At 46.4% G+C, this 15,096-nt stretch overlaps 1 protein-coding gene across 1 annotated transcript in view; it reads right to left on the bottom strand.

Moving 5' to 3' along the window:
• The window catches only part of TTC39C (tetratricopeptide repeat domain 39C), a 75,873-nt gene extending 65,817 nt beyond the window's left edge, over positions 1-10,056 (bottom strand). The window contains exon 1 of the mRNA XM_087819003.1: positions 9,881-10,056. Coding sequence (XP_087675129.1) covers positions 9,881-10,041 — 161 coding nt within the window. The 5' untranslated portion in view covers positions 10,042-10,056. The remainder of the gene's footprint in view (positions 1-9,880) is intronic.
• Between the last annotated feature and the right edge of the window lie 5,040 nt (positions 10,057-15,096).

Genomic DNA, 15,096 nt, shown 5'->3' with positions numbered 1-15,096 from the left:
GTCAAAGTTAGAAAAACCTGCGCTGCGACAGGGCAGGGAGATCGTGCCTCTGAAATAAAGTCACCTGAGGTGGAAAGACACAGGTCCTGAACGCTAGTTCCCCACCGAGAATGAAGAAGGGAAGGGGCCCCACTGGTTCTCAATCCACAAGACCCAGGAAAGAACTCAGGCTGACAGCCCTTCCTGGAGCTGGTTAGGCCCCAGAAGCAGCCCTGCATGTGGCCTAGAAAAGGTGGCGTCTGGGAGCAGTGACCGGCGGGGCCCAACGCTGGGTTCTGGCTGGCACACGCGCTCAGAGGGAATGGAGGCCCTACCTTCACCAGGCTCACTGAGCCACAGCTGCGCCAGCTGGGCGGCGCCTCCCTTCCTGTCAACAGAAAGTCACACCCCATGCTGTTCCCAGCAGCCCCTGAACTTCAGCTGCAGAGACCAAACTCTGTCTTGAGCCTCATGCCCTGTCCCCAAGCTCAGCGCCTCTCAATGGAGGTGTTCTGGAAATCGAAGGGGCCGTTTTAGGGAGACACAATGACAGCAGCAGAATGGGCCAAGGACACAACAGATCCTGCAGCATGCAAGATAGTCCTGTGTCTTGTCCTATGTCCTGCATAACTTCTGAACACCTGGAAATTCTCATGGATAAAAACCTGTCTACTATTATTTAGTTCTAACACCACTGACACAGAAGCACAAAATCATTCTGGCACTGTTGAAATATACCCTTTATCAAGATTTGTTCACAATTTTAGAAAATCATGTCACCAACAGCAAAATTGCTTGTGGCATTTGAGTTGCTAACACACACTATACTAGCCTGAATTGTAGCTACCACCTGCCAAAATTTTACACGGATACTGAAAGCTCCTTTAAATACATGTAAAGCCAAATAATTTACCGAAAAATCAGTGAAATACTGGATAACAATGATCTTCATTAATAAACTAATTTAATTTTTGCCATCCAATATTAACGATTTGTAGTACACTGAAATTTCTATCATGAAAATTACATAAAGAAATTACTTCGGGTTTCTTATTTTTCTACCTAACTCTGATATGGTCCTCAAGGGTCGTGCACCATCCCCTCCACCCCAAATTCCCTGTACCTTTTTTTTTTTTCAATTCCTCCTCTAATCCTAGATATCCATTAAAGGCTCTGGTTTCCAAAGTACTTGGTTTGTGGAAAGATTTAAAGGGGGAGATCTGTGTTGAGACACTGTCAGCACACATCGCAGGTCTAATGCAGGGAGTTCATTATTCTGACACTGCCCTGACATAGGCGGTCTGCCTTGCTGCAAAATGTCACGCTTCCTCACTTTCTCCACTTCAACAGTGTTTTTCCTTGGCATATTATCCCTACTTCAGTTAAGGTTATTTCCCCACTTTCTCTTAACGTATACAGAAAGTTGGGTCTGTTACTTACTTTATTTTGAAAAGCACCTGCTCTCTCATGTCTCTCCTATGGAATGGCTTCTGACCTCCTCTTAAATCCAAATGTATTCATTACACCCAGGTGCAAGCATCTAACTACATCTTCCGATGAAGGTGTGCTGAGCACTGACATTTTGAAATATATGTATTTATTATTACGAATTTTTTGCCTCTTTATAATACTATTTGAGCAATCTATTGATGTTTCAACATTGCATGTATGGACAGGTCATTTCCTCTATCAATTTCATTTTAGGATGAGAAAGGGGGGATTACAAAATATTTGTTATAAAAAGAGGGCATTAGACGTGATGTGTCAAGAGCCACTGCTCTACAAAGCTTCCCCTCTCAGCCACACAGTTCTTCCAGAGACCAGTTCTTCCTGAAATTCAGGACAGGGATTTTGGAGTCAGGGAGCTAGGTTTCTGCCTTCTCATGCCAGAGAGGCAAATAATACATGATCATGTCATACTACCACCAGCCGGGGGTAGTCTGAAGACCTGTGCTCAGCAGCAGCTCTGCTCTCCACTGCCCCACACTAAGCACTGGGCAACCTGGATACACCGAAGGGAAGAGGCTGATGGGCCAGACAGGAGTTCTGATACCTGGTTTTTTTTTTGTTTTTTTTATATCTTTATTGATTTCAGAGAGGAATGGAGAGGGAGAAAGAGCTAGAAATATCCATGATGACAGAGTCATTGATCGAGCCCACAACCTGGGCATGTGCCCTGACCGGGAATCGAACCCCGATCGCCTGGATCCCAGGTCGACACTCAACCGCTGAGCCGCGCCCAGCCGGGCTGTTTCCTGTTTCTGACAGCAGTGTCAGTCCAGGGGGCACACTGGAACACCTACACTGGGTCAAGAGACTCAGTATGGAGGGGGGAGGCGGGGAAGAATAAAGGCTTTCAGAGTTATTAAAGGGCACTGCCCTCGGGCTGCACTTACTGTCTGGCAAATACAGGGAGCAGCTATGCCTATAAAACCTCTTGAACCCCATCTCACTCTAGCATCCTCAGGAAGGCCTGGAACATCTGATGATGAAGTCCACCCACCTCTTCTAGCTCAGCCCTCTCACGCAGACAGGTAGCCGTGTAAACCACATCCACGCATCACCAGAGCTGGATAAAGGGGTAACGGCATGGTGCAGGAGCACTGAGCAGTCACACCCCTTTTCATGGCAATCTGAGGTGCATCCTGAATGACAAGTCACAACTAGTTAGATGATGCAAAATACTCCAGAATGACGGGGGGGGGGGGGGGGGAGAGGAGGGGACAGGAGGAGGGGACAGAAGGGAGGTACGCAAGCAGGCAGGCCAGGTCACAGGACATCCAATGCCAAGCCAGGACCTCGGACTTGATCCTGTATGAGACTGGGAGCCACCAGGGGGTCTAGAGCTTGGGATGACACATTCCCCGAGGACCAACATCTCTGGTTTATTGGGTATCCTCTGGGTGTAGGAGTGTGGTTTGCATATTGCTGGGGGAGCTCACCCCAAAATGGCTTAGAAGCACACAGGTAAACTTCTCTTACCATAAAAGTTACAGAAGAGAGGTAGTGTAGTGGTTAAACACACGGACTCTGGGGCGGGAGAGCCAGGATTCAAACCCAGCCCTCCCACTGCCATTCCCTATCACTGCTTCCCCTCCCCCCCTGTACGGAGGGAGGTAACCAGAGCTCCCTTCACGAAGCTGTGGGAGGCTTCAATGAGGATTAATACATGGGGCATGCTGGTGCGTGGCCTGGCGCACAGTAGGCACTTTTGTGTTTATTTTGATGTATATCGGGGGGAAAAGTCACCTAAACCAGTGATTTCACAGATAGTACAACTCTGAACAAGACTAAGTGCTAAAGTGAGTCTTTTTGAGGTAGATTTTTAAATATGAAGTAAGCAATACCTCCTCGAAGGAGGAACCTGCTTCATACCTTTGTGTCCTACACATAGCAGATGCTCTCCAGGGGCTTCCTCTGTAATAACGAATGCTTTCCTGTAAGACAGGAGTAACTACCTGTTGTATGTTTCTTATATTCTGAAATTCTTGAGCAAGAAGGGATGGGGAAAGCAACCCTAGCTGGGGAAAGAGCGGAGATGGCGGGCCATCAACCATCTCATACATGAGGAAAAGCCCCTACCTCAATCTTCAAATCAAATGTCAGGGAGCCGCGATTTTCTCTTCTTACAAAGCTAATTTATGAATAGTTTTATATTAACACATGCTTTTGCAACTATGTGGGGTGATGGATGTTAACTACTCATTATGATTGTTTCACAATATATACAAACATTGAATCACTAATGTTATGTGTCAGTTATACCTCAGTTTAAAAAAATAAACATACATGCAAAGTCACTTGCTCAGAACTTGGAGTGAACTGGTTCCCTTAACAAAAAGGCTTTAAGTGGTGACTAGATCGACCCCAGGTCAGCCCACAAACACCTTATTGGATCCCAGACTGGACCTGTGCTGGTTGAATTTAGGGAACAGAGTAAGACGTGGAAGACGTATAAGATATGAGCTCCTCTCCAGCCAACCCCAACCCTTCATGGGGGAGAGCTGGCGCTAGGCAGAGTTTTGAAATAACAGAGAAATTCATCTCTGTGACACATTCACCCACTTTCTGTATTTCTTTTATACTCTCTCTCCTCCTGGAGTCCTTCTCATTAGTAGACCCCTCAGAGTCCCACTGCTGTTGTGGGCCAAGGAGGAAGGTTACCCTGGCAAAGGAGACAGGGTGTGAAAAATGGTATTTTAGAACCGAAAATAGCCTGTGCAAAGTCTAGACCCCTGAAATACGTGTTTGGGGATCCACAGTGGTTTGGGGAACCAGAACAGAAAGTGCTCCATGCTTCAATATTATTTCCCTCCCGTTTTTCCTATTCTCAGCACAATCCCTTTTCACTCAGTTGAGCTCCTCTCAGCTAGAGTGGGAAAAGATGGTCATCTCCCAAACTGCTTGTTAATGCAGCACACGTGACTGAGCACACAGATTCTTTTAAGGTTGACATCTTCAAATTTGTGTGTTTCCACAAAACACACACCGCCCCCTCAGTACAGGTATTCACTTTTTTTCTGATAATTTTCTATATAAACTCACCCACTATTCTACAGCAGCTGCATTTTTAAAAGAATCCCAATTAAGCCAAATGAATCTTTCATGAATATTTAATTGGAACCTTTTCAGACAGTGCAATAGAAAAAAATATGAGCCTTTTTTCAAACACACTACTGAAGAGAGAATGTAAAAAGCAACAAATTAGTTTCCTGTCTCCCCTGCCAGTTCCCTTACACCATGTCTGCTTCTCAAAGCTTCTCCTTTTCTTGCATTTCTGCATCTATGGGCTCTCCATAGACTCTCGCAGCAAGAGTGGCCAAATCATGGAGAAATCATGGGCGGCCCACAAGCTTTTCCTGTCCTCCAAAGGAAGGAGGTTCAGACACCTACTGGCCCGGGTAAAGAGTAAATATTTTAGGCTTTGCAACCCATATGGTCTCTGTCACAGCTATTCATTTCTGCTATTGTATTGCACAAGCAACCACAGAAAATATACAACCATGCCTGGCCAGTGTGGCTTAGTGGTTGAGCGTCAACCCACGAACATGAAGGTCAAGGTTCGATTCCCGGACAGGGCACCTGCCCAGGTTTCAGGCGTGTGGGAGGCAGCTGATCAATGATTCTCTCTCATCACTGATGTTTCTATCTCTCTCTCCCTCTCCCTCTCCCTTCCTCTCTCTGAAATAAAAAATTAAAAAACTACACAACCAAATGAATGTGGTTGCATCCCAGCGAAACTTCATTTACAAAACTGGCAGGCTGGATTTGGCAAGTATGGCTCCATAATCAACACGCTCACGGATAAGGGCACATGTTCATATGGCTTTGTTGTATGTGCTATAAACTGTGCTAAACAATTTGGGATCCATATATTCATTTAAAATATGCACATATGACTTACCATGAGTTTTTCTTGCTTTTTAATACATTTTTGCCATTTTTATAATTTAAAATAAAAAAGAAAAATATCACAATTCACAATACCAACTCTTTACTAATTCAGTATCATTTATGCAATTTCTCCTCAATGAACATTCATTATACTCACTGCATGCTTCTTGTTTTAGCTGACAATGACAAGGTATGACTTTATTAATACCTACAGGCAGAAATTGGTGGTAATGTTGGCAGGGTAAGAATTACAGATATTTTAAGTTTCGGAAAGAATGCCAGGAGTTAAAGCAGGAGCCGGAGCTGGTGGTCTCCAGGGACAGAGGGGGAATAAATGTGATGCCTGTGGAAACAGGAACTACACAGATCATTTTGGACAGCAGCTCCAAATGTCCCCTCTGTCTTCCTCTACCGCGTCACCTCTACTGCTAGTCCTCTGACTAAAAAACACAGTAATATTTTAAGCCAAAATGAGAAAAAGAGGGTGATATTAGGACCCTGAGGCCCCAAGGAGCCCAGAGTTAGTTACGGATAGGAAGGCCACACTGTGAGGGACAATGGTCATTGAAAAGAGTGAATTCACCAAACACCCAGCAGCAAAGTAATCCTGAAAAGCAGCACTGACTCATAGGAAACATGGACCAATCCCTGGACCTGAGAAAGTAACAAACGCAGAATGAGCCACCAACCAAGACAACATAATACACTGATCAACCTGCAAGTCACATCCCTCCTCTCCAGATGCCATTTCACATCTCCATGTGGGTTTTGCATTGTTTACTCTCCTAGACTTCATTCCCACCTCACCCTCTCTCCTTCTCCCCCTTCCCCACTCCCACCCCCAACTCCTAATTAAAATCACTTGCTTCTACCCCATTATGATGTTCAGCTGGGCCACAAGCTGCTTCTCTCCACTGCCACAGACTACAGGCCATGGAGAGGTCTCCCAGCCTCCCCACACTGCAAAACCTAAACATCTCGTGCCTGCCTGCGCACATAACCACAGCCTATCTTATTCTGGGCCCCAGCATCTAAAGGTCTGAGTGTGTATCACACACGCAAACATAGGGGGAGGGGGAGGGGGAGGGGGAGGGGGAGGGGGAGGGGGAGGGGGAGGGGGAGGGGGAGGGGGAGTGTGTGTGTAGGGAGGGGTGAACATTGCTGCATTAGAGCACTGAGCTCTAAGACCAAGAACAGCAATTTGGTTTCAGGTGGTCAGTATCATTAACATACAAAGGCATGTCCTTGGGCCCAAAGTAGAAAGGCCTCAAAGCAGCACCGACCTGTCCCAACCTCTGGGAGCATATCGCCACGCGCATGATGGTGGTTCAGCATCCAAAACCTGCTGCATTACTATAGTTAGAATGAAAGTGGAAGCTACGTTTTGAAATCCCAACTATGGCATGTTTTATACCTCAAAAGAAAGCTTTCATTATGCATATATTTCTACTTCCTATACGTATTACGTCTGAATTATACAACCCAGACTTTCCCCTAATTTAGAATGGCCTTCAAGATAACCTGCTTCTATGAAGTAACCATTTCTCATCAGGTAGCTGTTGATGAAACTTTTATCATCCTAGTAATGTGGCATGAGAAAATGGCCTTCCTTTAATAAAAATGTTAGTTACTCTAGATACAAAACGTTTCTATTGTTGAAGTTTAACAATAAGATCCTGGAAGGTTTATTCGTATGGAAGGGTGGCTGTGACAAAACAATCCTAAGAAAGGAGATACCAATTGCTCTCTTCTGTAAACAGCTGGAGGTGTCCTTAAGACCCTTCAGATGAAGTCCCTTGCTGAGTTTCTCAGCAGGCTATTCAAGTCAGGAACAGGAAGTTTCTAATGTATAACAGAATCTAAATCTTTCAAATGCAATATGTGAGGCTAACTTTAAATATCAAAGCAACCTGCACACAGGATGTTTTATCTTCTACTCAAACTGTATCATCAAGGACAAAGCAGAGTTGTAGGGAAGGCATCAACTACAAAAGCTGACCAGTGTTTACTAAGTTCTTACATTGGGCCAGCTACCAGGGATTATTTCTTTTGTCTTAACCACCACACTATGCTGTGTGCTACTTCCATTCTATAGGCAAGGAAGCGAATTCAGAACCCCAAGTCAGCCCCTACAAAGCAGCACAACTAGAACTGCAAGAAGGAGTGCAGGAATGCCAACAGGACATTGTTACCACCGTCCACCCTTAAAAAAGTTTCAGTTGCTGGAAAACAAGGCTGCAGGACAAAGTACAAAATCTAATCAATTTAGGGAGACAATCAGAATGGTATAATGAAAAGAGCCCTTGATTTAGAACCACAGCGCCTGTGTCCTGGTCCATGATAAGTATGGAGACTAGAGGCCCTTGTAAAACTGTCATGATAAAAATATACCCACTAGAGTTATCACTAGAATACTGAGAATATAAGGAAATGTGCCTAGCACTGCCTTGGCAGACAACAGATCCAATATTTTGTTTCCTTCTTTATCTGTAGTTCCCATTTCAAAATACAAGCACAAGTAGAGCACGGGGAATATGGTCAATAATATTGTAATTATGGTGTCAGATGGGTAACCTGACTTATCGGAGTGATCACTTCATAAGGTATGTAAATGTCTGATCACTAGTTGTACACCTAATATAAGTCGACTAATTGAAAAATAAAATACAATCTGATAGCTCCTTTCTATAAAATGTAAGTCCTCCTTGGACACCTTCCCCCTCCCTTCCCCTCAACAGACTCGCCCACACAGAAACACCCTTCAAGGTGCATCTCTCTACTGTTGAGGTGAGAAGAGTTTTCCTATAACAATCTGCCCTCTAGCACCACTGTATAAAGTTATCAAGATAAAATATAACACCAAAAAACAGTGTTATTTCATGCTTTCAGTATACAAGAACCAGGGAGTAGTAATTAAGTACTACACTAAGGTGGTTTGAAAAAAAAAAAATCATCATTAAAAATAAGTAGCAAAGCAAGTAGTACTGAGACATGCAAACGACGACTCTAGTTGCTGATCAAAGATACAACTACTCAGATTTTCTCCAGCCCTCTCTCATACAACACAAACTGGTAGTCAAAAAAGTCAGAACACAGTATATGAAACATTCGAATGTTGCTCTTTTTTTCATGACATATATTTTCAGAAGACTAAAAAAAACTATACAAGAGAGACTGGGAAACGTGAGTCTTTAAATCTAGTCTCCATGAGCAGCCCTGATAAAACCCTGGCTTGAAATCAGACTGTATGCTTTAAAAATAAAATGTTCGGGGGGTGGGGGGCAAAAAATAAAATGTTTTGAGTAAAGCTGAAAAGTTTTCATTTTCAGGTTTAAAAAGCATATTTGAAGTAAAATGTCTGTGGTGGAAAGTTTACGGTTGTGAGCTACTTGCTTTGCCATCAGGACTGTGGGGAAGCTCCAACGGATAGAAAGCACCAATTCTATGAGGTCTGAGAATCTGCAGGCGGCTGTCTCTCACCCTCCTCTCATTTTCTTGCAGACTGCACATCTTTCCTCTCATTCCTACCAAACCACGGGATCTAAAAAAGTGTGAAGCATATGACCCTTAAACATTTACAGGGAAGCAGCTAATCAACATCCTGAGTCTTGTCAACATTCAAAGGGCAAATCACAAACTTGCTTCCTAACCCAGCCAGCAGATGCTTCCCATCCCCAGTGAAATTGAAGGCTCCTCCCACTAACGAGAAAGCTACCAGGTTTCAGTTCCCTCCTTCACTTGTTAAGAGACGAATAAAATATCATTAACTCAACACGCACGTTCTTCCTTCCACTCTTCCATGTATTTAAAATCCCTCCATTTTCAAGTTAGAGAAATCCGTAACGAACGTGCTCGGCTTGAAAGGCATTAGGAACTCATTTGGAGGCTGAGTTTCAGAAGACAGGCAGAGTAGAGGCGAGCGAGCAGAGTTTGGTTGAGTTTTTTAATTCCTGCATGGCAAGGCAATTCTGCATATCTGTTTGCAAACAATAAAAACATTTGGAATGCACAATGATACAAAGTGACACGAGGCACGAGAAGGAGGCACCGTGCAGCTGCTGTGCTCCGGGCCACAAAGGCTGCTCCGGCAGCACGCGAGCCACAGTCACAACACCGCAAGTCCGACACTCACTGCCGCCTCAAAGCGCATCGGGTCGCAGGTCCCAAAACCCAAGGGCTCCGGCGGCGGGAGGGCGACCCTCGACAGGGGGCCGATAAACACTGGGCGCCCCTCTCGGGGGCAAGACCGGGGATAAAGTGAGGGGGGAGCGCGGGGAGGTCGAGCGGCGGGTCCCCGGGAAAGAAAGGACAACCGAGTGGGGGGAAAGGGGCGATGTGGCAAAGGCACAGAAGCTGGCTGCGGCTCAGGCCGAGGGAGACGACATGGGGGCCGGGGCCTGGGATTAGTGACCAAGGGGAGGGGGAGGGCCAGCCGCAGATCGAAGCTCCAAAAGACGGAACCGAGGGGCGCGTGGCCCGGGCGGGGGGAGCAGGGCGCGTCGGTCACCTGTATTGTTTGAAAAGCTGGTCCGACTCCCTAAAGCCGTTGTTGAGCAGCATGTTGATACCGGCCAGGGCCAGCTCCGCGTCCTGCAGGGGCGCCGCAGCCGCCGCGGCCGAGTCTCCGTCGTCCCGCCGTCGCGGCCGCTGCTGCTCCGAGCCCGCCATGGGCGCGCGAGGCTCCGCGCAGGGCCGAGGCGAGGTGGGGTGGCAGCTCCTGCGGCCCCGCGTGCGCCCGGAGCCCGGCTCCACCTGTCCGGAGCGCGGCGAAGCCGGGCGGCGGGGGCGGGGCGGGGCGCGGCGGGGAGGGAGGAGCCGGCCCCGCTGCAGCAGCGGGGGACGTGGGCGTCCGGGCCGCCGCCTCCCGCCGCCGCGGGGGATTACTCAGCAGCCGCCCGCCCGCGCCTCCCGCTCGCTCCGAGACGCCGGCTCGCGCGGGCACCGTAGTCAAATCCGTTTCCGGGTGTCTAACCTCACGGAGCCGGGGCCCAGGAGGCCGCCGCCCCCGCTTCCTGCAGCCCGGCCGCGTCCGCCCGCGCCCTCACTCGCGCCCCTCGCCCAACCCTCCCGGGCCAACGCGCGGAGCCCGCTCCGACACCCACGAGGCCCCGAGGCCCGGACCTTGCCCCCCTCCTCCAAAAGGGCCGGACCCCGGGGTCGGGAAAGCCGGAGAGGACAATCGGGTTTCAGAAGGGGACGGGGAACTCCGCCTGAGTCGCGCAGCGAGAGCGCGCGGCTGGAGACCTGCGCGCAGCAGCCCGCGAGCTGCACTGTGGCTCCGAGCACCTGACCCCCCGCGCAGCCAGCCGCCCCGACCCCCAACATCGTCCTGTTCCTGCGGCCGCCCACCAGCCTGTGGCAGCCAATCCCCGTGGAGGTGGGCGGCGGGGGCGGGGTCCTGCCCCTACCCGCACACACCTGCGGACCCGGGCGGGGAGGGGGAGAACTGTTTCCCAGCACCCACCCTCTCCGGCCCAGCACTAACATTTGTGCAGTGGGACAAAAGGACTGAATGGAGGCTCATATGGCATATACCTTATTATCTAAAACTTATAAAATAAGCTGCTCAAATGCATTCTACTCTCACCCTGACAATTCTATTGTCATCCTAATGAAACAGAAAAGTGAAAAGCTATGGTTTTCATACGATCAAGTGTCAAAGATGACTGAATTTAGTCATTATTGCATGTTCTTTTTACAATATGTCTTTATTGATTTCAGAGAGAGGAAGGGAGAGGGAGAGAGACAAGCATCAATGATGAGAGAGTCATTGATCAGCTCCCCGTACTGGGGATCCAGCCGCAACCAGGCCTGTGCCCTGATGGGGAAATCAACCGTGACCTCCTGGATCATACGTCGATGTCCAACCGCTGAACCACTTCAGCCCGGCTGCATGTTTGTTCTGATGATGGGCTAGTGATGTCTGGGTGGATAATATTATGGAGACAAACAATTCGTAAATTATTTTTATGCTTTTCCCTAAGTTTACTTTCATTGCCTTTATTTTAACAATATCACCAATATGTTATTACAATCAAGATGATGTGATCTTAATGTCAAATTAAACCACCTTTCTTAAACCATTGTAGTTCTTAGAGTATAGTTTATTAATTTTAATTGGGAGAAAATTTGCTCTGCTGAAGCATTTACCACTGAAATTGTTTTTAAAAATTAAAGCTATATTCAGGTTTCAAGATAACCTATGATTTTTTGTTTCTTAAAACCTCCCAAGGATATTTTGCCATTGCTTTTCAGAGAGAGTGGAAAGGAGAGAAACACTGATATAAGAGAGACACATTGATCGGCTGGTTGCCTCCTACACGCACCCCTACCACTCAACCAAGGCACATGCCCTTGACACGTGCCCTTGACACATGCAATTGAACTGGAGGCCCTTCAGTCCATGAGCTGACACTCTACCCACTTAGCCAAACCGGCCAAGGCAGGATAACCTATGATTTTTAAATATCATGTCCAGCATTCTAATGGGACCAATATAATAAATTGTCACAGAAAATATTATAAATTAATATAACTTTATCATATAAGTAGCTATCATTTATTTTGTGATTTGTGCCATCTCTTGCACAAATATCTATTCCCAACATTCATAAATTCAAATTAAAAGTAACGTGGATTGCTGTCCCTTCTTAGCTGTTATGTGTAACTGTTACAAAACCATGCTAATTCATGTGTACATCTGGGGCCACAAATTGGATCACCAAAAGAAGCAAGAACGGATAATTCTCACCCCTGGGAAGCACCACTGCATTCATGCAATCATGCAATCTGAGAAGGATTTGACAATATACCTTTTTTCCCCCCATCTAACCACTCTTGGGTTTAAAATAGTATTAGTTTCAAGTATCTTCAGTGCCATAGGCCTTCTTGGCAGTCAGAAGCTGTAACTTTGGTTTTTAGAACATTGAGCATGAGGTGAGCAGCATTCCCCTGGGGTTTGAACAGTGTTAACCATGACAATGGACGTTGAGTGTTAAAGGTTCCACTGAGCCAGCATTGAGTGCCAGATCCAGAGTGACAGAAGTGCCCATGTGTTCTTCAATAAATTTATGTATGTGCACGTTATGATGGGCAGGGCTCTCTAATGCAAGTACTATACTGGCCATGTGGCTCATAAGGGGTTCTTGCCAGAGAGGGAACCCTGGCCACACACTGCCATTGGTAATGGGAGCTCACAACATGTCCAGCACTCACAAGCTGCCTGAACTTTGGATATGTGGAATCACCCACCCCCAAATCATGAAACACTCTAGTCAACAAGGGAGGGAAGCCAAGAGAACAATACAAAACTTAACAGATAGCCCGTCCTCCTCAACTGTAGAAGGCAGCCCAGCACAGGTCTCTCTGTTCCTATTACTGAAAAGATGGAGAAAAAAGTCAAGAAATTGATGGCACCACGGTCACTGTTAACAAGTTGTGCCTGGGCCTTCTAGCTAACAATGGTGGGAAGGGTAAGCAAAATCAAAGCAATCTTTGTGAGGCTAGTTGTCTCAAGAACAGCACAGTTGATTATGGTTACACAGACTTACTGAAATCTGTTGAATGATTGGGGCAAGGTCCAGTGCAACTGCCTAGCACCCCATATATGGGCGGGCATGGGGAGCAGTGATATGGATAGAGGATAATTCTACCATGTACTGTACACCAGATATGTGCCAAGTTGGATTTAACCAGATACCAAAACAATTTCATTAGCAACAGCATCATGGACAGTTTCAAATATTTGCTCTGTGATAAGGGATACAAAGAGGATTGAAAAACGGGCCTCACGATCCTGAAGAGAGACAACACATGAACCAGTAATTATACTTGTGACAGCTGTATTTGGCACTGACATTTGCCCAAGGCTCACCTAGCAGGTGGGGAATTAAGGTTGATTGTGTTTTCTTCACTAGATAATAATGGAAGATAATGACAGATATTTAAGAGGTCATGGCTTGTATTACCTACAAAAGGAAGGGAAATCTAATTGCTAACACATTAGGGCACCATGCACTGACATTGTGAGATTCTCAGCACCCTCTTACAGAACTAATGCAGTATTCAGTGCACTTAGCTTCAGTCTAATAGTTACCCAAGTGTTTCTTTTGGAAAAAAAGAGGAAAGAGGAGGAGAGAAGGGAGAGGAAAAGAAAAGAGAAACTCTCAAGTGAAGGAAAGAGCCTATTTCCTTTCAACATACCCCTTGTGACTATTGTCAGCATTTTGTGGTTCTTCATGAGATTTCATTATGAAAACAAAACTCCAAGTCTAAATGATCAGTGAAAAGTTTTAGACATGTGTATGACCCTTTACACAGTAGACTTTTTATAAGTTAAAATGTTTTGGCCGCAAGTAACAGAAAAACCTAAACCAAATTGACTCAGAATTGAAAATTTTTTTATTTATGATGGGGATGTCCCAAAATGAGGCTGTACCAGGGCTGAAACACTATGACTAGGACCCAGTTTCTCCGCCTCTCAGCTCTGTTAATTTGGTCTTTGGTGGCTCTATTCTCAGGTAGGCCCATCCCTCCTGATCCCCAAACAGATGGAAACTCTCAGGTCTATCTGCTTGGCCATTTACATCCAGCAGGAACGCATTGCTTCTCCAATGCTTAACCAAAATCCCTTAATTGATCTCATTGGCTTTGATTGGTCGGACTGTGGCCAGGTGAACCGATCAATGCGGTTAGGAAGGTGGCTTATTATGATGGATTAAGCCAATCAGAGCCAGCTCCAGGATCTGGGAGGTGGAACCAATTCCATGCAAACTCCATGGCTGGTAAATTGCAGGTCTATTAGGGAAAGGGAGGTAGGGAATGGATGCCAGACAATAACATCCTCTATCTTTGTCTTCCTAAACATATTTTGAGTTTTTGGAATTACACTTTCAATGCATTTAGAGAATATAATACCTAAAGAAAATCTGGTGTTGTTTGCTTAGGTTATATTAAAATTTCTAAGTAATGATAATAGCCAGGCCTTAATGTATCTTTTTGTAAATCTACACTATCAGTTGAAATAAATACAGGTTTCCAGAATGTCTGAAATTCTAAAAAGGAAGAGAGCAGGGAAATTAATGTCACTACATTTTCATGTTACAGAAGCTATGCTATCAACTCAGCCCTTTTACTCTACTGAAGGTGAGGGAAAATTTAGTGAACTGCTTTTAGTGGCAGGCAAATCAGGTGAAAGGTTGATATGCAGAACTGGCTGGTTCCGTCCTGTTCTGCTCACAGGTGGGTCACTCGCTGGCCTCTGCAGTGGGGAGCCCGCGGTGGACCCACAAGGGTTCGCCTGGCTATTTCTCCAGCAGGATAGATGGCTCCGACAGGAAACTCTCGCTGCCCCAGGGTGGTCATGGAGCAGGAAACCACCCCCTTTGGATTGGGAGCCTCCGCACCTGCCTTTCCCCAAACCAGATACTCAGAGGACACAGTATGGGATTAAGCACAGAGTTTAGATCATTGCTTTGCTGCTTATAGATTCAGCGGCAAGACTGGGGAAGAAGGCATCACCCCTCCTCTGGCTATCTTCCTCCCACTGGGTGGCTCAAGCACTGAGGGCTCCTGCCAAGTCCTTGACTGGGATGTGTCCTTGAGTGGAAATATCAGTCCTCTCCTCGTCTTCAGAGGGTCTCTCTCTCTTTTTCACTCTCCTCTTTCCCCTCCCATTCCTTTTGCCTTTCTTCATGCATCCCTTCCCTTTTACCCATCTCCTTG

Source organism: Miniopterus natalensis, chromosome 7 (assembly GCF_054644295.1).
Source record: "Miniopterus natalensis isolate mMinNat1 chromosome 7, mMinNat1.hap1, whole genome shotgun sequence".
NCBI lineage: Eukaryota > Metazoa > Chordata > Mammalia > Chiroptera > Miniopteridae > Miniopterus > Miniopterus natalensis.
Note: the sequence above shows the minus strand (reverse complement) of the source record. Positions and strands in the feature narration are given on the sequence as shown.